At 39.7% G+C, this 26,058-nt stretch overlaps 2 protein-coding genes across 3 annotated transcripts in view; both read left to right on the forward strand.

Moving 5' to 3' along the window:
• Nucleotides 1–4,861, forward strand: part of kif11 (kinesin family member 11) — a 40,181-nt gene extending 35,320 nt beyond the window's left edge. For both annotated transcript variants that reach the window (XM_041210390.1, XM_041210391.1), the window contains exons 23-24: nucleotides 2,080–2,190; nucleotides 4,388–4,861. In XM_041210390.1, the coding sequence (XP_041066324.1) occupies nucleotides 2,080–2,190; nucleotides 4,388–4,510 (234 nt within the window). In that variant the 3' untranslated portion in view covers nucleotides 4,511–4,861. The remainder of the gene's footprint in view (nucleotides 1–2,079; nucleotides 2,191–4,387) is intronic.
• Nucleotides 4,862–18,577: 13,716 nt separating this feature from the next.
• On the forward strand, nucleotides 18,578–25,114 carry hhex (hematopoietically expressed homeobox). The gene is made up of 4 exons (XM_041209834.1): nucleotides 18,578–19,085; nucleotides 21,228–21,406; nucleotides 21,928–21,978; nucleotides 24,330–25,114. Exons 1-4 carry the CDS (start codon nucleotides 18,725–18,727, stop codon nucleotides 24,567–24,569), a joined length of 831 nt encoding a protein of 276 aa, XP_041065768.1. The 5' UTR covers nucleotides 18,578–18,724; the 3' UTR covers nucleotides 24,570–25,114.
• The last annotated feature ends 944 nt before the right edge of the window (nucleotides 25,115–26,058 follow it).

Here is a 26,058-nt window from a genome sequence, read left to right on the forward strand (position 1 = left end):
AGTGAGGGCTGCTCTGTAGCAAGACTGAGGCCAGTAAAGTTAAAGGTCTAGGAAAGGCCCCTAGAATCTAAAATTGAGTATCTCAATAAAAAAGGGTCCAGAGGAGTCCCAGAGCTGAGGAAGAAACAGTGCGGTTGATGCCCCATATAACCGAAGAGCCTGAAGGAAGGCAGGTTATTAAGCGTGGAAAGGAAAAGGTTTCCTTAAGTGTGGCTAGCAGAAACCTTGTTTACAACAATAGATAGGGACAAAGGGAGTCCCCAAACCAATGAGCAGAAAGGAAGTGAGATGCCTGAGTCGAAAAGCCACAAGGGAGTGTAGCTGGAACTGCACCTCCTCTTGAGAGCAGAAGTGTTCCTGGGGATATGGAACAAGGTAGGAGAGCACCCCCTCCAAAGCTGAAGACCCCAGCTAGAAAGCCATTGATTGGCCTGGCTGGAAGTTTTATAGCAAAGTTAAATGTAGACAAGGGAAGTTCTCCAATTGGCCCAGAAAGTAAGGGTGATGCCTCACTCAGTTGAAGAGCCACCAGGCCAGAGGGCAGTAGTTAATTTAAAATGATCCATAGCAACCCACCAGGCTACACACGTTAGCTGCACCTGGTATGGATGCGGGAGACCCCTTCCAGAAGGCCATCTTCCTATCAATCGGGCCCAGAAAGGCTGGCCCAAGTTCAGGAGCCTGCCTGTTGTGTCTCCCTAAAGCATCCAGCAACAGAAGCTGCAACACTCCAGTTGTGCTAGTGCTGAGTTGGATCCTGAATTGGAACTCTCAAAAGTGGTCAAAGTGCCTTTAAAACATTCCAATCTCCTGACAGTCAGCCTAACCATAGTCCCTGGGTCTGAATAGCTGAATCCATGGCTTACCAAAGTGGGATAGCAGGAACTAAGCTGGACAAGGTTTTGGGGAGAATTGGGTTGAGAAACTTATCAGCCACAATTGAATGGCGGAGCAGACTCGATGGGCCAAATGGCCTAATTTCTGCCTCTATGTCTTATGGTTTTATGGACAAGAGCGGCTCAGCCCCATAATCCGAAGGCCTGGCACCCACAGTGAGATGCCTAGTATTCCCCTGCGGATCGCCTAGAGCAGCTTGACCATCACTTGCCCTGAGTGCTAACCACCTTTTTTAAAAAAAAAAATCTCCAGACCCTTTTGAGGATACTTAATTTGGATTTGGGCAAGCAGAGTTCTTAAACCCATGGCTTTTCTTATGCCTGGCCCCCAACAGAGCGCATTCAGAACTGTAGCCCCAAATAGACTTCCCCATAAAGATAAATTTTTAATCCTCTGAAGTCACCTAACTCCCAGGACTGGACAATGTCCTTGCTGATGCACTGAGCCAGGTTTAAACTTCAAAGAAAATGCAGCAGGGAGCTGCTAATGTACCTACTAGCTGTGTCTGGTGTGCCAGTATTAATGAGAAAATGCAAATATACTTCATTTCCTATTCTTCCTCCTTAAGACCAAAAAAAAAGAAAAATGAAAGAATTCATTTTTTCCCAGGGCAGCAAGGGTCGTCAGAGGGCTAAGACCTCTCTATTTTTAAAAAAAATATATATATCATCATGGTTAATTTGTAAAATTTTAAAAACTGGATAAAACCAGCCATGGCTTCAGTCATTTTAAAGTCTGTGACTCAAAGAAAATAACTTTCTGGCATTCAGAGAAGCTGACACCTCGTTATCTCTGAAGAGTTGCTAATGACCCCTGTGACTATTGAGACCAAAATCAAAGGGAATTCTGCGAAAACCATCTACATTTCATAAAAGCCACCAGAGTCTACCAGTCTGCTAGGATTTGCCTTGCAACCCCTCCTTTGTGATTCTTAATGGTTGAAGAATTAACAATTCCAAGACTCCAGACAAAGGAACATACATCCTTTGCCAAAGCCAAAGTGGACAGGTGGGAGCAATGAAGTAAATTTGAAGAGATTAATCTGATAGGCTCTGAGCCTAAATGCAGCAAATGCAGGAAAGAAACAGTCTGATTGGAGGAGCATTCATTATGGGTGGCAGGGAGTTATGTAGTTCAAAATCAGTTAATTTTGGCATAAGTTTATAAAATTTTGTTTTTCAGGAGTCTGTGGAAGATGAGCAAGCAAGCATCCAGAATGACAGCATTACCAGTGAGAAGTTTAGTACTGAAGAAAATTTACACCTTAGTAGTGATGGTGCCCCCTTCTTCAAGGTAAATAAAGTTGTGCCATTAACTTGCATTGCTGGGTTCATTTTCATTAGTGTAAAATAGGTGAATGGTGAGATAGTAAGTGAAAATAATCTAGTGGGCAACTATTTTATCACAAACTTTATAAAATTTTGGTGGTGATCTCAGCAAAGCTACTCACTTGGAATGCTATAAACATGTGCTTTGGGTGCAATCAGCAATCTGAGTGCAAATTGTGTTCAAAGTTGGGCTAGTTTTCAAAAGTGTAATTTTTTTTTTGCTCAAGTTTCCACTCAAACATAATTGCAAAGCATAAAATCTTACATGAGCCAGTGCACGCGGACAGTGTTTTAGGTTGGGTTTTTTTTTTGGCAAACGTTAGCATTAAAAAGTATTCCATAATCATTTTGAGTGGTGACCCGGTGCAGTTATATTAATACAGCTGAAAATGGGTTTACCATTTGGTGCACCAACTTTAATGGATTACTTTTTTTTGACTGAAAATGACCATGAAAATTATGCAGAACCATTTGCTAGTTACATTGTACAGCAGTTAGTTTCTTAGCAAATTAAAAGATTTTAACATGCATTTAAGTGCCTTAGCACCTAGAATAAAAAGCTTAATTTTAAGAGCCTCTTCAAAGACCCATATATAGACACAATTATCAGAAATTTGCCATGGTGAATAATCTGATATGGGGCTGTGGTCTGTTTTCTGGGAGGGACTGGCTTCCAGCACGGTATTATTTAAAACAGTGCAAAAAGTCATGGATGCTCTGTGTGCATTCGACATAATGCTGTGCTTGAAATTCCTCAATTTTGTGCTGGAATGGCTGTTTTTGTACTGTGCTGAGAAAGTTAGCACAAATCACAATGTCAGTGCAGAAGAGTCCCTTCAGCCCATCGAATCTGCACTGACACTTGAGAAACACCTGTACTACCCACCTAATCCCATTTACCAGCACTTGGCCCATAGCCTTGAATGTTATGACATGCCAAATGCTCATCCAGGTACTTTTTAAAGGATGTGAGGCAACCTGCCTCCACCACCCTCTTAGGCAGTGCATTCCAGACCGTCATCACCCTCTAGGTAAAAAAAAGTTTTTCCTCACATCCCCCCCCCCCCCCACTAAACCTCCTGCCCCTCACCTTGAACTTTATGCCCCCTTGTGACTGACCCTTCAACTAAGGGGAACAGCTGTTCCCTATCCACCCTGTCCATGCCCCTCATAATCTTGTACACCTCAATCAGGTCACCTCTGTCTTCTCTGCTCCAACAAAAACAACCCAAGTCTATCCAACCTCTCTTCATAACTTAAATGTTTCATCCCAGGCAACATCCTGGTGAATCTCCTCTGCACCCCCTCCAGTGCAATCACATCCTTCCTATAATGTGGCGACCAGAACTGCACACAGTACTCCAGCTATGGCCTCACCAAGGTTCTATACAACTCCAACATGACCTCCCTACTTTTGTAATCTATGCCTTGATTGATAAAGGCAAGTCCCATATGCCTTTTTCAGCACCCCGCTAACATGCCCCTCTGCCTTCAGAGATCAATGGACACAAATGAGTAGGAATTTTACCCCATGTAATATTTTTTGGAAATATCAGTATAATGGGCTGAAAATATGTTCAGAGGGAGCTATATTATATTTTTGTAAAATTAAGGTCAATGTTTAAAACCATGATCAATGTGTCATAGGTGGATATTTTTTAATTGACTCTTGGAACCTCTAGATGCTAGAACTTGGTACAAAATGTGCTAAGTATAAAGATTGTCAGATGGATGAGTGAAGAGGTACAAATATTGATGGAACTTAATTGTGAAAGACACTATGGGAAGCTGTAACAAGCTCAAATGGATACAGAATCTCTGATCTTGATAGTTTACATTTCATTCATATATGGTTAAATTAATTTAGATTCTTACAGGTGAAATAGCCATTTGCATCCCAATATGATCCAATTTGTTGCCTAATAGTCAAATATCACTCCATGATGTGTTTATGAATTCTGTGCTGTAGATTAAACATACTGTACTTAATTAGCAAGTTCAAAGCAAATGGGTTTATATGCTTTAATTTGTATAGACATTTCAATATTTTGCTGCAAAAATGCCTCAAAATAAAGGCTAGAAGTTCCAAGAATTAATGAATGTATTTACCTGTTCGTTTAATGTACTAAATCTGTTGGTAATCTCTGCTTTCACCTTTTTAGCACAATAAGAGACACAAAAAGGACAAAGAAAACAGAACTGCTTTTGACAAATTGAAGTCTGTGGAAGACAACCCAGTCCTGTCAGTATCAAAATCTAAGTTGCCTCTCAGAATACAAAATTAGTGAATCTGTGATTTGTAATTTTAATTACATTTCTATATCAGGGTTTATTCTGCTTTTATGCATATTGCTGTCTATATTTTTGTTTCACTGCCTCAAAATTCCAATTATCCAAATATTGTTACTTTCGAAGCATTGCCTTTTTTCAACATTGAATCATTTCAAAAAAAATCCTTTCAAATAATGTTCCATACTATTTCTAATATTTTTAATTATTGTTTAAAAACTTTCTATATCCTGTCTTTACAAAATATGTATATCTTAATGCTGGATAATCTAAAGCTCTTTATAGGCTTAATCTCACTGTATCTGGTTGTATATATTTCAAAATAAAATTTCATAATGATTCAAAAACTTTGTATAAAAGGTGTAAATTGCTTTCTTTAGAAGTGCGGATTTAATTGTTCTTTTCAAAAAGGAATTGGGTATATAATTGAAGAGTAAAGTTTTTCAGGGTTATGGTAGGAGCATGGGACTAATTGGATAGCTTTTTCGAAGAACCAACACAGACGCAATAAAATTAGTGTCCTCCTATAACATTCTGATCCGTATACAGCAAAGAAACATCAAAAATGAAGGGGAAAAAGTGAGATTGAGTAGCAGATGAGATTGCTTCAATTGTCCCCTACCAATAAAGAAAGACTTGCATTTATACAGCCCTTTTTCATAACTAGTTTGTCTTAGTGATTTATGACAAATTAGTCACTGCTGCAGGAAAAAGGCAGTCAATTTGCAACAAGTTCCTACAAAAAAGTGACAATGACCAGACAATTTTTTTCTTTAGTGATGTTAATTGAGGAATATTCAGGACATTCTGGATAACTTCCTGCTCTTTGTGTCAATGGATCTTTTATGTCCACGTGAGAGCAGTTTAATATATCATTCTGAAAGAGCATATCTGACAGTGCAGCACTCCCTGTGTTAGAATATCAGCCTAGATTTCTTTTCTGCTCAAGTATCAATGGAATTTGAACTCAGAACCACCAGATGGTGCATGCTGCTTAAAAACAGGTACAGGTGGTTACAGAATGATTAAGATGCTTGGGCACATTTGCAAGTAGCTTTAGATCATGATAGTCAAGCAGAGATCTAGGATGATCTCTGACATTGGATGTAATTGCCTATTTTGTTTTCTATGGGGAGGGGCATTTGCATGGAATGGAATTGCTCTTTTGTCCTGCCACGTGCATTCTGTCGGATGCTTGGTGAGGTGCCCTTTCCCATGAATGGAATCTGAACACAAATGGAAAGCTCTTGATGACTTGCTATTTGATTATTTTGATGATGTGGTTCATGTATCCTCAGAACTCTGTGCATTTCTAAAGAATTCACAGCCTATATCTGCAATGTTTATTGTCTGAAAGCCTTACACTTAATAACCCAGTGGATTAAAGTGCTATGTAATGCATTACAACCTGAGGTTCTAGATTTATTTTCTGGTTTAGTCTGAGCTGGAGCAGTTTTCTGGGGCAACAATCAGTGCTCTACCATTTTGTGAGTTTGCTGCCGCAATGGTCTTGCTGGAGTTTTGTCCAGTGTGACCCTTGGTGGGTATATTTATATCAATCTTTCAACGGACTTCTAAATTATTTTATGTATATTATATATTTTTTAAAAAGGATGTGAAGGAGGAACAATGGGAAAACAGTCCTGTGGTTAAAAACATTATAAATTAATTCTGCACCTAAAGGATTGGTAGTAATCAAATTCCTCAAGGTTGTTGTCACATTGAGCATGATATAAAATAATTATAGAAGAATTAGGGAAGGACACACCACCCATTGCTAACTAAAGAAGTTAAAGATAGTACCAAATTGAAAGAAAATGTGTATAATTCTGTAAGTTTACGTGGCAGGTCAGAAAATTGGACAGAATATAAAGAACAGTGACGAATGACTAAAAGATTAATAAGAAAGGAGAAATTGAAGTACAGGAGAAAGTTAACTAGAATTATAAAAACATGGTAAGAGTTTCTCCAGATATTTAAAAAGTGAGTGTGGGTCCTCTAAAGTGTAAGAGTGGGGAATTAATAATGGAAAATAAGGAAATGGTGGATGAATTGAATAGATATTTTTCATCTGTCTTCACTGTAAAGGATACAAATAACATCCCAGAAATAATTATGAATCAGGAGGTGAAAGGGAAGGAGGAACTTAACACAATGACAATCACCAGGGAAAGGGTACTGAGAAAATTATTAAAACTAAAAGCTTCCAAGTCCCCAAGACCTGATGGACTTCATCCTAGGGTCTTAAACGAAGTGTCTGCTGAGATGGTACATGTATTGGTTTTAATTTTCCAAAATCTCCTAGATTCTGGAAAGGTCCCATCATTTTGGGAAATAGCAAATATGAGTCCACTACTAAAGACAGGAAGGAAGGAGACAGAAAGCAGGAAACTACAGCCCACTTAGCTTAACATCTTACATAGGGAATTTGCTGGAAAATCTCAATGCAATCAAGCAGAGTCAATATGGTTTTGAGGAAGAAAAATGATGTTTGACTAATTTATAGGGGTTCTTTGAGGAAGTAACAAGCAATGTGGATAAAGGGGAACCTGTGGATATGCTGTACTGAGATTTCCAAAGGCATTTGACAAGGTCCCACATCAGAGGTTCCTACGCAAAATAAGAGCTCATGGCGTAGGGGGTAACATATTAGCATAAATAGAGGATTGTTAGTTAACAGGAAATGGAGTCAGGATAAATCGGTCTTATTCGGGTTGGCACTAGTGGAGTGCCACAGGGACGAGTGCAGGGGCCTCCACAATTTATATTTACAATTTTTATTAATTACTTGTGTGAAGGGCTTGGTTGTTAAATTTGCTGAAGGCACAAAGATAGGAAGAAAATTAATTTGTGAAGAGGACATAAGGGGTAGAATTTCATGGTCCCCTTGAGGTGGGAGTGGGACTGTAAAATGTAATGAGCCATTCAAAAGTCCATTGACTTTGACAGGACCATAAAATTCTGCCCAAAGTGTCTGCAAAGGGACAAAGATAGGTTAAGTGAGTGAGCAAAAAATTGGCCAATGGAGTATAATGTGGGTAAGTGTGAATTTGTCCACTTTGGCAGGAAGAGTCAGAAAGCAGCATATTATTTAAATGGAGAGATTTTGCAGAACTTTGAGGAACAGAGGAATCTGGGTGTCCTGGTACAAGAATCAGGAAAAGTTAGTATGCAGGTGCAGTAAGTGATTTGGAAGGCATACGACCATAAGACCATAAGGCATAGGAGCAGAAATTAGGCCATTCGGCCCATCAAGTCTGCTCTGTCATTCAATTATGGCTGATAAGTTTCTCAACCCCATTCTCCTGCCTTCTTCCCATAACCTTTGATCCCCTTACCAATCAAGAACCTATCCATCTCGCTCTTAAATACACTCAATGACCTGGCCTCCACAGCCTTCTGTGGCAATGAATTCCATCAATTCACCACTCTTTGGCTAAAGAAGTTTCTCCTCATCTCTGTTCTAAAAGGTCGTCCCTTTACACTGAGGCTGTGCCCCAGGTCCTAGTCTTTCCTACTAATGGAAACATCTTCCCCACGTCCACTCTATTCAGGCCTTTCAGTAGAACTATAGAACCATAGAACTCTACAGCACAGAAAACAGGCCATTCGGCCCTTCTAGTCTGTGCCGAAATATTATTCCGCTAATCCCATTGATCTGCACCCAGTCCATAACCCTCCAGACCACTCCCATCCATGTATCTATCCAATTTATTCTTAAAACTTAAGAGTGAGCCCATATTCACCACATCAGATGGCAGCTCCTTCCACACTCTCACCACTATCTGAGTGAAGAAGTTCCCCCCAATGTTCCCCCTAAACCTTTCTCCTTTCACCCGAAAGCCATGTCCTCTCGTGTTTATCTCTCCTAATCTAAGTGGAAAGAGCCTACTCGCATTTACTCTGTCTATAACCCTCATAATTTTGTCAACTTCTATCAAATCTCCCCTCATCCTTCTACGCTCCAAGGAATAAAGTCCTAACCTCTTTAATCTTTCCCTGTAACTCAACTCCTTAAAACCCGGCAACATCCTAGTAAATCTTCTCTTTCAATCTTACTGATATCCTTCCTGTAGTTAAGTGACCAGAACTGCACACAATACTCCAAAGTTGGCCTCACCAATGTCTTATACAACCTTACCATAACATCCCAACTCCTATACTCAATACTTTGATTTATGAAGGCCAGTATGCCAAAAGCTTTCTTTACAACCCTGTCTACCTGTGACGCCACTTTCAGGGAATTATGTATCTGAACTCCCAGATCCCTTTGTTTCTCTGCACTCCTCAGTGCCCTACCATTTATTGTGTATGTCCTGTCTTGGTTTGTCCTTCCAAAATGCAACACCTCACACTTTTCTGCATTAAATTCCATCTGCCATTTTCTGGCCCATTTTTCCAGTTGGTCCAGATCCCTCTGCAAGCTTTGAAAGCCTTCCTCGCTGTCCACAACGCTTCCAATCTTAGTGTCATCAGCAAACTTGCTGATCCAATTTACCACATTATCATCCAAATCATTGATATAGACAACAAACAACAATGGTCCCAGCACAGATCCCTGAGGCACACCACTAGTCACAGACCTCCAGTCTGAGAAGCAATCATCCACTACCACTCTCTGTCTTCTCCCACACAGCCAATTTCGAATCCAGTTTACAACCTCTCCATGGATACCAAGTGTCTGAACCTTCTGAACTAACCTCCCATGTGGGACCTTGTCAAAGGCCTTACTAAAGTCCATGTAGACAACGTCCACAGCCATTCCTTCATCTACTTTCTTGGTAACATCCTTGAAAAACTCTACAAGGTTCATTAAACATGACCTACCATGCACAAAGCCATGCTGACTATCCTTAATCAGCCCTTGGCTGTCCAAATAATTGTACATCCGATCTCTCAGAACACCTTCCAATAATTTACCTACTACTGACGTCAGGCTCACTGGCCTGTAATTACCTGGTTTATTTTTGGAGTCTTTTTTAAACAATGGAACAACAGGAGCTACTCTCCAATCCTCCGGCACCTCACCCATGGCAAAGGACATTTTAAATATTTCTGCCAGGGCCCCTGCAATTTCTACACTAGTCTCCCTCAAGGTCCGAGGGAATATCATGTCAGGCCTGGGGAATTTATCTACCTTTATTCGCTGTAAGGCAGCAAGCACCTCCACCTCTTTAATCTCGATATGTTCCATGACACTACTGCTTGTTTCCCTTCCTTCCTTATACACTATGCCAGTTTCTTGAGTAAATACTGATGCATAAAAACTGTTTAAGATCTCCCCCATCTCGTGAGGTTCCACACAAAGACGACCACTCTGATCTTCAAGGGGACCAATTGTGTCCCTTAAAATCCTTTTACTTTTAATATACTTGCAGAAACCCTTCAGGTTTACCTTCACATTATCTTCCAAAGCAACCTCATGTCTTCTTTTTGCCTTCCTGATTTCCTTCTTTAGTATTTTCTTACATTTTCTATACAAGTACCTAATTTGCTCCTTGTTGCCTATACCTGCTATACACCTCTCTCTTCTTCTTAACCAGATCGCCAATATTCCTTGAAAACCAAGGTTCCCTATGCCTGTTAACTTTGCCTTTAATCCTTACAGGAACATGCAAACTCTGCACTCTCAAAATTTCACCTTTGAATGCCTTCCACTTACTGAACACATGCTTGCCAGAAAACAACTTATCCCAATCCACTCTTCCTAGATCCTTTCTCATTTCCACAAAATTGGCCTTTCTCCATTTTAGAATCTCAACTCGAGGACCAGACCTTTCCTTATCCATAATTAACTTAAAACTAATGACATTGTGGTCACTGGACCCAAAATGTTCACCAACACATATTTCTGTCACCTGACCTGTCTGGTTCCCTAACAGGAGATGAAGTATTGCATCCTCTCTCGTTGGTACCTCTATATATATATATATATATATATATATATAGAAAACTTTCCTGAACACATTTGACAAACTCCAAGCCATCCAGCCCTTTTACAATATGGGAGTCCCAGTCAATATGTGGAAAGTTAAAATCTCCTACTATCACAACTTTACAGTATTCTGTAAGTTTCAGTCAGATCCCCCCTCAACCTTCTAAACACCACTGAGTACAGATCCAGATCCTCAAACGTTCCTCATATGTTAAGCCTTTCATTCCTGGGATCGTTCTCGTCAACCTCCTCTGGACCATCTCCAGGGCCAACACATCCTTCCTGAGATATGGGGCCCAAAATTGCTCACAATATTTTAAATGTGGTCTGACCAGAGCCTTATAAAGCCTTAGCAGCACATCCCTGCTTTTATATTCTTGTCCTCTCGAAATAAATGCCAACATTGCATGTGCCTTCCTAACTACCGACTCAACCTGCAAGTTAACCTTAAGAGAATCCTGGACTAGGAATATAAAGTCCCTTTGCACTCCAGATTTCCGAATTCTCTCCCCATTTAGAAAATAGTCTATGCCCCTATTCTTCCTACCAAAGTGCATGACCTCATACTTCCCCACTTTGTATTCCATCTGCCATTTCTTTGCCCATTCTCCTAACATGTCCAAATCCTTTTGCAGCCTCCCTGCCTCCTCAATACTACCTGTCCCTCCACCCATCTTTTGTATCATTTGTAAACTTAGCCAGGATGCCCTCAGTTCCTTCATCTAGATCATTAATGTATAAAGTGAAAAGTTGTGATCCCAACACTGACCTCCGTGGAACTCCACTAGTCACCGGGCGCCATCCTGAGAAGGACCCCCTTATCCCCACTCTTTGCCTTCTGCCAGACAGCCAATCTTCTATCCATGCTAGCACTTTGCCTCTAACACCATGGGCTCTTAACATACTGAGCGGCCTCCTGTGCGGCACCTTGTCAAAGGTCTTCTGGAAGTCCAAGTAGATAACATCCATTGGCTCTCCTTTGTCTAACCTACTCATTACCTCCTCAAAGAATTCTAACAGATTTGTCAGGCATGACCTCCCCTTGATGAAACCATGCTGACTTTGCCCCTTCTGAAATCTCATCCTTAATAATGGACTCTCAAATCTTACCATCGACTGAGGTCAGGCTAATCAGCCTGTAATTTCCTGTCTTTTGTCTCACTCCCTTCTTAAACAGGAGAGTTACATTAGCAATTTTCTAGTCCTCTGGGACCCTCCCTGACTCCAGTGATTCCTGAAAGATCACCACTAACGCCTCCACTATCTCTTCAGCTATCTCCTTCAGAACTCTGGGGTGTAATCCATCTGTTCCAGGTGATTTAACCACCTTCAGACCTTTCAGTTTTCCTAGTACCTTCTCCTTGGTAATGGCCACCATACTCACCTCTGCCCCCCAACTTTCTTGAACTTTGGGGATGTCACTCATGTCTTCCACCGTGAAGACTGATGCAAAGTACATGTGGAATGTTGTCATTTATTGAAGGGGAATAGGATGTTTTGCTACAATTGCACAGGGCATTGGTGAGACCAATCTGGAGTACCATGTACAGTTTTGGTCTCCTTATTTAAGAAAGAATATAAATGCATTAAAAACAGATCAGAGAAGGTTCACTGAACTGATACGTGGGATGGGGGGGTTTATCTTATGAGGAAAGGTTGTATAGGCTGGGTCTGTATTCATTGGAGTTTAGAAGAACGAGAGATGATCTTTTTTAAATATATAAGATCCTGAGGGCACTTCAGTGTGGATGCTGAAAGGATGTTTCCCCTTGTGGGAGAGATGAGAACTAGGGAACACAGTTTAAAAATAAGGGGTCTCCCATTTAAGACGGAGATGAGAAGAAATGTTTTCCCTCAGAGTGAATCTTTGGAACTCTCTTCCTCTAAGAGCAGTGGAGGCAAGGTCAATTAATATTTTTAAGGCAGAGGTATGGATTCTTGACTAACAAGGGAGCCAAAAGTTATTGAGGGTAGGCGGGTCAATCAGGTCAGGTCAGCCATGATCTTTTTGAACAGCAGAGCAGGATCAAGGGGCCGAATGGCCTACTGATCCTAATTCGTATATTCCCATACTCACATGCAGGGCCATGCAGCAATTTTAACGGGTCCACACAATGCAACAAACAGGTCATGCATAGTAATTTAGAGGGAACATTGCCTGTGATGGGGTGGAAAGCAGGAAAGATTAAGGAAAAGACCTTCCCTTTTATTCTTCTTGCCTCTCCTCTTTCCCTACCCCTACTCAGTATTTGCTTAAAACCTGCTATATCTCTAACTTTTCCCAGTTCTGATGAAACATCATCCACCTGAAACATTAACTCACTCTCTATCTCTTTCCACAGATGTTGCTTGACCTGAGTATAAACAACATTTTCTGTTTCTATTTCAGATTTCCAGCAACTGTTGTATTTTGCTTTTGTTAAAATCTGTCCGATAGAAAGGCAACTTTAATTAGATTAGTTCTTAACCAAAATGTCTTTAATCCCATAAATTGCAACATGATGCGAGAATATTCATATATTTGCTTGAAACTTGCCTTGCTCGGACCCTTGCTTAACTCACCGATCATCTACTTGTAAATGTTGGTCATTTGACAATTATCTTTCCAAACTAATAGTGTGGCAGCTCTTCCCTTCGCTTGACGGCCTTGTGCTACCTGTCAAGACTTGTTCCCTTAGAGACAGTAATTATCAATCTATTGTCTATTAATCGCACAGCTGCAGAGGAGTTGGTGCAAAAGGAAGTACCAAGTGTATAGGAGAACAGGTTTCTGTGAGCGGATTTAAAGTTTTGATTACAGGTATATAATTGGATTAATATCCGATTTCTTAAAATGGTCAGATGTAAAATTTTGACTGAAGATTTCACTAATAATAATAGGTTTTGCGGCATTTTATATTTAATTCCGTTATACAGTAAGCGTAATTAGAGGTAAAACAATTTCAAAATTAGATCGAGGCATTAAAACTATAGCGCTTTAAGAAGTATTCAACTATTTTGGATTTTATTTTAATAAGCTTGTTTTGAATAGATTTGCCTACGCATTCATGACAGACTTAAAATGAGGACAATTATTCTGGGTGGCCATTTTCTGTTGGGAGGGGGTCATTTTAATTAATCAGCAAGGTTTTCATTGGTAACATGAGCACAGCAAAACCCCTTCCTGTGTGCGATCGATGTGATATTGAACTGGTAATATGGCAAAATAGGATTCTTATTTGGAAACAGTGCTCGTGCATAGGTTGTTTAGGTGAGATAAATAAGACAGTTATATCAGTTGTTTAAATGTTGTGCTTTGTGCTGTTCCCTACAATCTGAAATCATTGAAGCTTTGTTATTAAATGCACAATGTTACTTCGTGGTACAGATGATGAACAGTTGACCTCAAAGTAAAAGGACATCTGGCCAAATACAAATTTAAATAGCGGAGGAAGTTTTACGGATGTAATGTGAGGTGATTGAATAATCATTAAAACGTCCCAATTAAACCTATCCATTTATGCTAGAATAATTCATGAAATTAATTCATGAAAATGTCACTACTCCAGATCTGAATATCTTAACATTATTGTTCTGTCCCCGGAATGAATGTAAATAAATCTTCATCAGCGGTTACGATCTAAATAACTTTCCCTTCCTAACAGCACTTGTGGGTGTACCTACACCATATAGACTGCAGCGGTTCAAGAAGGCAGCTCACCACCACCTTCTCAAGGACGACTAGGGATGGGCAATAACTCAAGTTCTGTCGAAGGGTCATGAGGACTCGAAACGTCAACTCTTTTCTTCTCCGCCGATGCTGCCAGACCTGCTGAGTTTTTCCAGGTAATTCTGGTTTTGTTTTTGTTATGGGCAATAAATGCTGGCCCAGCCAGCGAAGCCCACATCCCATGATAAAAAAATGTTGTTCATAAACACATTCACTAAGGAATATTTTTACTTATTATTATTTACTTCATGGCAAACTAACCATGTAACGTCCCTAAACAACAATGAGCGTTAAAAAGATCCTGACAAGCTCCCAATGTATAGTTCTTTTTCAGCATGACCCATGAAATTACAATTAGCCCTCAAACGAGGTGTTAATTAGGGCACAATGTCACTTTAGGTTCCTAGCAACAGCAGCAATCCAACTGGAAAGTATATAATGATGTTTTGACAGAGCGCTGCTGAATCTCTATGTAAGTGTGCTTTTGATGGAAGGAGCTTGTCCTTTGATTTCCATTGAATCTGTTGTTTTCGTCCAGACATGTGTCGGAATCCCAGAAACGGCAGCTCTGCAACCCCAGGCAGATCAATCCTAATTGTGCTCAGATTTATTGCCTACTGGTTTGTTTAATTGGAATTTGGTGGGCCTAACACCTGTATCTGTTTTTATCAGCATCTCGGGATATGTGCAAATTCAATAACTCATATCTTCATCCCCGCCCCCCCCCATGTTATGCACCTATGAGGGTCTGCGTCACAACCGCTTGAACACTTTCGAGCATCTGTTATCTCAAAGAAAATATAGATTTTTGCACACCACTATACTTATATGCAGACGCCTAATTCAATGAAAACACTCCATGAAGTTACTACTCGAATTTTTTTGGCGGTACTGAAGCCTGATTTAAGTGTTGACAATGTATAACAGTGGCCTCTCTGCATTTTACAACGCTTCACATGTTATATGGCCCCCAGCACTCTCCCATTCAGAATAGATTACAGTTATCTTTAAGAGACTGATGCAACCTCGTTTAAACACCGGCGTGTTTTACCAGTGGCGCCGTCCTGACCCTCCATCGTTTGGCCCACTTGGAATCTTCAGCACGAATATTGCTAGGTCTTTGATTTGGAAAGACTTCAATATAATTTATTTTATCTGTCAAGAGCCGTTCTAGCGGCAGGTGCCCATTACGGCGCCAAGAGGCGGAATCATTGAACAGTTTAAGGAGCTCTTCTTCAAAGTAGTTCGTCATAACCAGATTTGTCATTCGAAGCAACGTAAATTGGCCTGCTTTTTACGAGCATTAAATGACAGAAAATAGCCAGTGTTGAAAAGATTTGTAAGAGGTCGGTTGATTACATAGTAAAGTGGATGGCTAAGGTGAGCGCCCCTAGTACAACTTTAATAAATTGTTGTCAATCTCATCGGAGCATCACTTATTTCCTGTACTGGCAGAATTCGATATCCGCTTGCGAACTCTGCTGCTCACCAACAATTATTCACCAGTTTATGGCTAATATTAAACAGTAGTCCCTCCTCCGCCGAGGGCCTTGACATGCTCGGGGTCATTAATCCAGAAATTCGGCCTTTAGTCTTGGGACACTGAGGCCAATTGCCGTATGCCATCATTTCCACAACTAAAGAGTAGTTAGTTACATCAGTACAGATGGATCCTGAAACTCTTATGTCTCGGTCCAGAGAGTGTTCATCCAAGCATATTTACAATTTTCACAAATTTAGCAAATGAGTGATTGAAAACTGTACAATATATTTCAATGCAGAGATTATTTGAGGGTAAAGTGTATTCATTGAAAAGACTAGGAAGGCTCATTAACTGCCAAACTGTCAGAACAACCCAGTTATTCTGAAGTTAACCATAACTTGTTAATGTCTTCAGCTTTTCATAATTAATCCTTCGATTTTTTTTCCTTCCAGTTACTGAGATGAAATCGATTGAACGCGCAACTTATTTTGTTGCAAGTCTCAATCGCGGAATAATCAATTGATAACTGAATCTTACTGCCGCAGGCAATGATTTAGTGCTGGTACCTGATGGCTAATGTGCTAATTCTGTTCTGTTTTCAATCTACTGAAATTTGCAAACATTATAATTCACCTCTAACAAAAACAACGTTGTCATCACAAGATGAACAATGAGTTTAAAAGCAAATATAGTCTGATGTATTATTCGGGTCATTTGACGAATTAAGCGATTTGATTGCAATTATCAATGTATTGTCTGATATAATATAATCACTATAGAAAGCAGTCATTGAGGGCAACAGCAATCGGTGATAATCACCAGATTAGGCAATTAGTATTAACTACATCAAACCGAAAGACAATTGCCGAGTTAAAGGAGTTTCAAGGCTTCAATGTCATCGATTTAAAGTTAGTCAGAATAGATGGTCCAATGTTAAACTAGATTAGTTTAATACATTTCTTCTAATCTGCACTCCAATTTACAAGTGAGTTCTGGACAATTCAAAATGTTACAATATCGGACAGTTTATCTTGACAATTAAATTGTTTTTCATGATTATTTAAGTAATTTTTTAAAAAAATAAAACAGCCAGTGTCATCCAGCAAAGAGTAGGGCATCATGTTCCGATGGTATTTGCTTTCATTCTGTTTCCGCGACTGTTTTCAGTGTTAATAAACGCTGTAAACTCAGCCAGCGAGATCTTGGAAAAACAAAATACAGTCGATTCAATTAAATGAGTATTCCCATAGAATGTGCATTGAAGCGTATTACATACTGCTCACAAATTGAATAACATGCCGCGTAGCTGGAAATATTTCCACACTCAGTTGCTCAGAATGCTTCCCGCCCCGAAATTGTAGCGGGATAATGAAGAATCGGGTCAAATTCAGGCAGTGATGGTAATTGATGAAATAGAGTCCGACAGATTGATTTGTGCCTTTTAACTTATTTATTGTCGTCATTTAGTCGAAATATTTTACAACAAATTACGAACTCATGAAACTAACTATTTTATCAGGGGATAATATAGGCAGTACCTTAGGAATTGCTGCCCTTTCTTCGACCATGGAATTAAACGCGCTTTCTTTACTACAGTTACTAAATCTCAATAGTGTCATAGTGATTTTTTTTGGTTTTAAGTCTGAAGTTGCACAATTTCCCTAACCTTTATAAGTATTTATGCTTTAACTCGCCTTGTGTATTTTTAACGTATTTCCAGATTAATAATTTAGCACATTGCCATAAGGTTAAAAATGTTAATTTTACTCGTGCAAATGTGTTTCCTTATATAATGTAAACAAATGTATATTAGAACTCCGAAGCGTTCGGAGCCACTTGTTATGCATTTAACACTACACCGCGATTCCACAACACAATCATTCCTAGTAATACACATTCTCCTTGAAGTATTGCTAACGCTCTAATGGAGAAGTGAGAACACTGATTGAAATTGTTGATTGGTTTGTGGCTGTCTCAGTCCCTGAAATAAACTGTCACCATGAGCTCAAAGGCCGTTCATCATCAGGCAGCCAAACATGAAAATCTTTGAATACTCATCACAGTGAGCAACACGCACTTCTGATGTGTGACGCTTACTTCCGATACAATTTATGTTCTTCTCCTAGTTAAGGAGCAGGTGGTCACTGTTATGGAAGAACACAAAATACCATTTATGTTTAAAAATAGGTTTGGGAATTAGACACTTAAAATCATAAAAAGAGAGGAACAAATAAGTTGGTCAGGGTTGTTGTAGGTTTGTTTTTCCATCGACAGTTTCAAATATTTCGTGACCGGCTCTGCTGAAGCATTCAGAATGGAAGTGAATATTGCGCCGAATTCCCAGCAGAGACACCAATGTTCATGCCTATTTTAATAGAGACAGGTACGCGAGCATTTTTTTCTACAACCGCTGGCGGAACATAGTTGCCGCCATCTACAGGGGTAGATTCGGATGTCAGGATTCTGCCAAGTCACTATGAACTGAATGACCTCTTGTTTTGTTTTCTCTAAATGTGGCCTTTTTTGAGATGAAACAGTTGCCGGATGGAAATACTGCATGTTCCAGGTCGCTCATGTGTAAATAACATAGGTAGCATTGTCAGTAAATAAAAGGTCGCAATATCTGTGGGCCCTTTTGGCATAACACCTTACTGTACCCTCTATATGTTCTGACTGTCTGCACGCTTTGCTCTGCCTGTGTTTACCTGAGTGATAATGTGTTTTCATTCCCCCAGCCCCCGTCATTTGAAGGTAGGTCCCTCAGTGCGGCTGCGCATTGGGACAAAGGGGCGGATCAGCAAGTCTGAGCACGAGCTCCTGATCTGCAGCCAATCAGCGAGTGGCTAAGGAAGGGAAATTGACACAGGCACCGTGGCTCCGCCCAGGCCCATAGAAATCTCTCTCTGGCTGCACTGGTGCTAAGTTTAAGTTGTTCACTGCAGGAATATCCCGGTCCTGACTTGTAGCGGTTCCCATCCTTTCCTCCATCCAGAGCGGTGCTGAAGGAGACCCCCCTTTTCCCCCCCCCGCCCCTCCCCTCCCAATCTCCAAACACACACACAGCGCTCTGGACACCGGCCGTGATGCAATACCAGCAACACGCCAGCTCGTCGGCCGTGAGTGTGAATCTGCCGCTGTACGCGCCGACCCCGATGCAAGCGGTGCACCCGACCCCATTCTACATCGACGACATCCTGGGACGCAATGGGGCCCCTCACTCGACCACAGTGGCCCCCGGGCCTGCTCTGCCGTCCCCCAATTCGTCCTTCACCAGTATAGCTTCCCCGTACCGAACTCCAATCTACGAGCCAACTCCAATCCATCCAGCCTTTCACCACCCGGCCCTGACACCGTACGGCAGCAGCGCCTTCACTGGACCCCTGTACCCCTTTGCCAGGACTGTTAACGACTACACGCACGCATTCCTCAGACAGGACACGCTGGGTAAGAACCAGTTTAGTTTCAGATTTCTTCTCATTGCCAACGATATGCTGCAATCTTAAGTTCTCTTAAAGTCGGTTATGTTTTTGTTTTGTTCCAGAAAGGAGGGGAATTCTGCAACGGGGGTGGGTGTGTTGAGATGATACAACCTTCCCACTAAATGTATTTTGCTCCTTTAGTTGCGCTGAAGGATTTTTTAAAAAGTGAACACTTGGGCATAATTCGAGCGCTCGTTTTCGTTCGGTGATTTTAAATATAACATTTAAAAGCAGTTTGTGTGATTTAACACCGTTTGGCGAATCAAACCCAGGGACAATTTCATTCTTTCGCAAGAGCTTGTGGAATGATGACTTCGAGTACAGTTTCCAAAAGGAGCTGGTATCTCTGATTACCATGCACACGGGACATCCAGCGATGGGATTACGGAACTAAATCTTTTCCATTGAAATAAAACTAATTATGCCCCCCCTTTTTTTCTTTAAATAATAAGCCGCATGAGATCTGAAGATTGCTTTAAAGAGCTGAAAATGAAAATGAAAGAACTATTCGCAGTTTGTTCTTTTGCATATTGCTTCTACCCGACATACTCCCTTGGGAGAAAGAGGAAAGGGGATTGTCAGAAATCTTTACCAACCCTAACATTGGCCGTAGGATGTTGTACTTATTTTTAAAATTGTTGCCAAATCATGTTTTGAGAGAGCCATTCGAAAAATAAACATCAGCAGCCGATAAATATAAGCGAGTTTTGCTTCTGCAAATCCGTTCATTGATAGGTCACATTCTGTACAAATTGCACCTTGGGCTAATCCAACAGCTTGTGCTCTCAAGGGCTGACCTTATTTCGTTCATACAGGAAATCTTGAGCTCTCGATAGGAGTAAATCTGGTTACAGAGCTGTTAAATGTTTTCCTCTTAGTCAGAGGCAGACTCTTCCCCGGGAGTCGTGCACACTGCTGATTATTTTATCGACATCCTCAATACAGACATATACAGGAAACACTCGAGTTCTGATAGCCGGGATACGTTTTTCTGATATTGTTCATTTCCTCTGTGTGGGATGTGACTTTATGGCAGCTAAAATAACCAGTTGCTTCCTTTTTTTGCGGCTGTTTTGTAGCAATTGAAGTGGGAGATGACGCAAGCGAAACTCTCGGAAAATAACTGTTATGCGGAAATTAGAAGGATTTAATTGCGTTTTGATTCTCGCCAAAGTCAATTTTTGAATACATTAATTTAACATGATTTGGTGGAATTATCTCGGCAATGTGGACGTGTATTTCGTTCTATCGTAAACAAACGGGCACTTTCAGTGATGAAAGGAGCAAGAATCAGAATCATTGCAAAGTAACTTGATAAGCATAAAACATCACATGATAAATTTACTCTGAGTTAACTGGAATGGAAACAAGAATACACAATTTCTAATTTATATTCAACTAGACTTCGTGCTAGAAGTGTCAAGTAAATAGCCCAGTCGATCTTTACAAGGCATTTAAAAACTTTAACGCATTTTCAAGATTGCTTGTAGTGTACTATAGTGAACTGTTACATAGAAACCATAAAACAGCATATCTCGGCTTCCTTGACTCATTTTTGTCAACGAGCAGAAGGAAATAACAGCCCTTTTGCAAGATAGACCAACAGGAAACACATTGACGGAAATGTTGCCATAGTCCTGAATTGGTAGGTTTCACACAAACCTTCAAGGCTCGTATGAAATCAATGCTGTATTGTGAGAAAGAGACCCCGGACCTCTGTTTTCAACGTCCTTGTCCTAACTTGCTTTTGGAGCTTTTTATAATTCACTGTCTATCAAGCGCTGCAAATAAATAAGAACAAGTTTAATATGGGGTATAAGCGACAAATAAACAACCAATTTGTCGTCAGATTTAGCCTTCTGTGAATATATAATTCTATTATAATAATAGTTAGGTCAGTTCTGGATTTCCATCTTCTGTGTAATTTATGTCGACGTTTTAATTCGTATAACATGAATATTAGCCCATGCAATTGTGTGGTTATACAAAAGAAGCTGCTGAAATAACATTCAAATGTAATTTTAATCCCTTGATTCAATTAGCACTTTGTGATATGATCATTATCATATCATTATCATTCCTATTGTTTTGGTTGATTTTCCTGCAGGAAAACCGTTGATATGGAGCCATTTTATTCAAAGGCCACCGCACAAAAGAAAAGGGGGGCAGGTTCGATTCTCAAACGATCAGACCATTGAACTGGAAAAGAAATTCGAGACCCAGAAATATCTCTCACCCCCTGAACGAAAAAGACTCGCCAAGATGTTGCAACTAAGTGAGAGACAGGTACATGAAAAGCACGATAAACAACTGAATGTAAAATTGTGTAAATAGCTTCCATGCCAAAACTATTTGTAGACATTTGTACAAACAGCGATGGTGCACATAGGGTAATTCTACGTAATATCAACATTTGATGATGAAAATGTTCAAAGATATTTTATATAGGGATCGTTAATTTTACACACAAAACTAAAATTAATCCGAATGTTTTTCCCCCCACCATATCATTTAGAATATTATACTCTATAGAGTTCCTGTAACTGCTTGTTAAGTATGTTCCCACTGCATTTTCAGTTTTTTTTTAAATGATTTTATTTGTTCTTTATACTTAACGTTCTTGAGCTTCTGTTAATTCTGGGGATCACGTTACTTGAGTTTTTTTTAAAAAAAGAACTCTAGAATGCATTCTATGTAATAGTCCTCAAAGCAGCAGTTACACTGATTTTATGTACAGATTTCTGGCAGGAATCCGTAGAAAAACTATCCACTGCACTAAAGCTCAGATTGTTTGTTCTTCTCTGCAGGTAAAGACGTGGTTTCAGAATCGCAGAGCTAAGTGGCGGCGGCTCAAACAGGTACGGAGATTCTGCTCCCATCTACTCTCTGTGGAGACTGAGGTTTTCGTTGTCATAGAAATGAATGTTCTAATGAACTTATCTTTACTGTTGCAGCCTATTAAATTTTGTGTGCTGAAGTAATTTGAAAGGCTATTTAACCTCTCTACCTTGATTGAAAAGACAAATAGTCATGCTGGAATTCAGGATGAAGCACTGGAGCTGCACAAATGTTAAAAGCTTCTAATGTAGTTCCTATATCAATTATTTTGGCCGTTTCACGTTCTCTGCATTAAGTATCTATTAATTCTTCAGCAATCCCATATGTTGTTTGTCTAATTAATTCTTGCTAAATGTCGACAAAGTATCCACGCAATTCAAAGAATATTTATTATTCCATCGTTGAACGGGCACATGAGTAAACGCATTTATTAAATTATTGACATGCATTACATAATACACCTGGTTCATTGTATTTTCGGCTTCGAACATAATGCTGCACCTAGCAATTTAGACAGTAGTCTGATAGCAGCAGGCTATAAAAGTACAGGCCAACTAGGAACTTAGATACAATCTGCGAATGTGTATCGTTTAGAAAAATGTCGTTTTTTTTACAAATCTATTAACTTTCATTGTTCACCAGTGAGTTTTAAAAAGTTTGTTGTGTCCAGTTTAGAGGGGAGTTGGAGGCATTGTGGCTCAAATTTGACATTTTGCTACTTATTTTATTGGTAACTACATTTAAAACAATAGATTTTTAATATTCTTAAAATAAAAGTATTTTTAGTTCAGAAAAATCAAAAGAGTGAAGCCAAAAATTTAATAGCCAATTAATTTAAATGAAGTAATCCCATAGACTGGCCAGTTCACTCTTGCTTCTAGGTAGAGTCTCAAATTGGTCGAAGTTAATTTTAAATACCAAAACTAAATAGGCTCGTTCATAAAGGGGCCTTACACTATTGACAGCACAGTTATTTCCCACAACAGGAAAAAGTATACTGGACAATGACATTCTGGATATAGTACAGATAGTTTTTACCCAGCCAATTTTTGATTTAATTTGTAGCAGTGGCTTACAGACGTTCCTATTTTGAAAGAGAGTTGTAAACATTGTGTTGAGGTCCAGGCCTTTTAAATGTAATAACACACTGTGGTAAGTACTAATACTCCGAAATTGTTCTTAAAGTCTTAGATTTACTGTAGAAATAATTATATTAACTCATTATGATTTCTAAGTGATCGACTGTAGATAAGCTGACAGCGACAACGTCACCGCCGTTAACTTTTCAGCTTTCCAGGACATTCCCTCGTAGCCAAAGAGGAACTAATTTAAAAAAAAAACAGCCCCACAAAGTCCTAGAGACTACCTAGTGGAACACTGCATTCATGTAATGGAGTTGTGAGAGTGTGAAGGCAAGTCAATCAGGTCCAAAATCGCTCTATCGCTTTGCTAAGGTACCTTCACTGTATCGTGCAACTGTATAAGTAACAGTTACTAGTGGGGGGATAGCTTTTCAAACCGTTCCAAATAATTCTTCCCTTTTAACGCCACCGAAGGCTACAGAAGTACTGTACAGTCGAGAGTGCCAGGCAAACGAGTTCATGTCTTAGGGAGAGGAAGCATTTCAGTTATTCATTCTGGGCACATATTTGCTACCTTGGCCCAAATGGCAGGAGTATTTGTGTTGATTTTTCAGGCTGCCACATATGCCTGAGAGGAAAACATTGGCTTGGATGATACTGCCCGCCTCTAAGTTACAACGCAGAAAAATATTTTCTGTTGAGCTAAAACCAGAAAATGTTGGAAATACTCCGCAAGGCCGGCAGTATCAGTGGAGAGAGAAACAGGTCGATGACTTTTTCTTAAAACTACTGAGAGTTTTTTGCTAGATCCTCCAGTACTATGGGCCGCAAACTGGCAATGTAACCTGGCTAATTAAATAACACCTACAATGAGAAAGATAAACCTCGGATGTGTTAAAGCATTTTCCAAGCACCTTGCAATCAAAATGTGCATCTTAAAATATGGATGTGTGAATGTAGCAACAGCATCAATCTTATTTGGCTGTTCAAAATAAAGTTACAAGCCACAAACTTAGTCTTCACACTTCAGAATATCAACTGAATTTCTCAGGTGCAATTTGGGGCTTCGCGCGCGTTTTAACAAAATAATTTGAAAAGAATTCTTAACCTGATCATTATTTTCTAACCATATGCAGCGTCGAAATTTATTTACAGAACAATGATAAATCGTGAAGGTTACTTAAAACGCTATGACATAGGATATCATGAGCTTTCAGTCACAGTAGTTAGCTTGCATATTTTACTCCTGCTGCACGTAAGGTAAGAAAATAATTTTTTTTTAATTACAGGAAAATCCTCAAGGGGCCAAAAGAGAAGAATCAGACAATTCGGATCAATCCATCGAAAGCCAGTGCGAGAAGGGTCGAGAGAGTTGCCTGAGTCCGGAACAGAATAAAGGGGTGTTATTGAATGGGTCGCACTGCTCGACCTCCCCCGCTTCTCAGCAAAATGAATCGGAAGTGTCCGAGGATAGTGACGAAGAAGTGGATATCGATGACGACAGGAGTCCTTACCCTGCAAATGTATAATCGAACCATTTGGGACACAATTCGGTTGGAGAATGGAAGGATAGTGGTTTATCCTTGCACTTTATTGGGGACTGGACTGGTAGGTAGGATCTGTTTCCTAAAACCTCAATGATGGGAAGAATGTATAAGGTGTGAGGCTCAAAACGTTTTTGCCTGGGTTATAATGTTTAGTGAACGGGCCCATACTATCGGTATCTAAATACGATCGAATGAAGGATTGTGTTTAACTCTAAGTAACACACTGTCTTATATTTATGTACAGTACATAATTTTTGTAATTTGAATATTTTAATACTCGTGTACAGAACATGTTTTTTGTTGTAATATTCAATTTTGTAAGAAAATTGTTAGACAGCAGAAAAAGAGTCGAGTAATTTATACAACCACACAAAGCTATGGCATCCGTGTATTTGATTGGTAGCTTTCAGTAAAAGTTCGTCAGTGGTTATATACCTCATACTCCGAAAGTATTGTGTATATTTTGTGTAAATACATGTTTGGTTGAGACGCTCTCGTGGCTAATAAATGCAGAAAAAAACATGAAATAACTTATCAGTCCCAACGTGTACTTTGTTATCAACTATCCCCATTTGCTGCGGTGTCAATAACCAAACATACTGTACAATGTTTGGTCTAAATGTTTCTTATCTTACGCCTTACAGTAAAACACGACAATGGAATATTATACAGCATTTGCATGAGTTTACACACACACATCCAACAGTCCATTACTTGGTATAGGAATGAAGGGAAGAGCTGGATTGAACGATAATCTAACCTATCAACACACACATATTCCTATATTAATAAGAGCCTCTAATCTTGTTCCAGATTGATAGCATTTAGCAGTTATGCATAAAATATTAACAAGGTGCATCAGATTTATGGAATGTGTAAACTATATCTGCAGCACACCTACATAATTCAAGATCAGGCCTCTGTCACTGTCGAAATACGATGATGAGGTTTTGTTCGATTTAAAGTCACAGCGTTAGGTATTAACAAATCCTTGATCATAATACACATGTGCTGTCGCATTGAAGGATTACAGTGCCGGACAAATGCATTCTTTTTACTTTATTTGCTGCAATGTACAACAATTGGTTTTTTCCCCGTTACACCGGAGTTTTGGATCATTCCATGTTCATTGTAGCCCGAATGTTCTCATAAAGTGTGCATGGAAAAGCTGGAGAACGTGTATTTTCTAAATACGTCAGGTATGAAGATCTGAGCCTGCTTTGTAGATTGCCTGCTCTTTCCCTTCAAGCAGCTTGTTTTATAGTAAAAGAAGGGGTTGTACTAAGAGCTCATTCTATTTTGAGACAAAATCAGACTTTTTCAGCGTTTTCAATTTTTTATCCGCACATACAGCACAAGGTCCCTCATGGTAAATGAATAAAATGTTCCTCAATTATAAATATACTGCTCAGAACAGGTCAGAAGTTAACAGCATTGTATTAACCTTTAACTTGCACAGTAGAAAAAGTGC

The sequence above is a fragment of the Carcharodon carcharias genome, chromosome 17 (assembly GCF_017639515.1).
Source record: "Carcharodon carcharias isolate sCarCar2 chromosome 17, sCarCar2.pri, whole genome shotgun sequence".
NCBI lineage: Eukaryota > Metazoa > Chordata > Chondrichthyes > Lamniformes > Lamnidae > Carcharodon > Carcharodon carcharias.

Excerpts from the sequence above, each read along its gene's own strand:
- hhex (XM_041209834.1), top strand. The coding sequence starts at position 18,725 with ATGCAATACCAGCAACACGCCAGCTCGTCGGCCGTGAGTGTGAATCTG. Across the intron at positions 19,086-21,227 it reads CCTCAGACAGGACACGCTGG|GAAAACCGTTGATATGGAGC; the intron begins GTAAGAACCAGT and ends ATTTTCCTGCAG. Across the intron at positions 21,407-21,927 it reads TGCAACTAAGTGAGAGACAG|GTAAAGACGTGGTTTCAGAA; the intron begins GTACATGAAAAG and ends TCTTCTCTGCAG.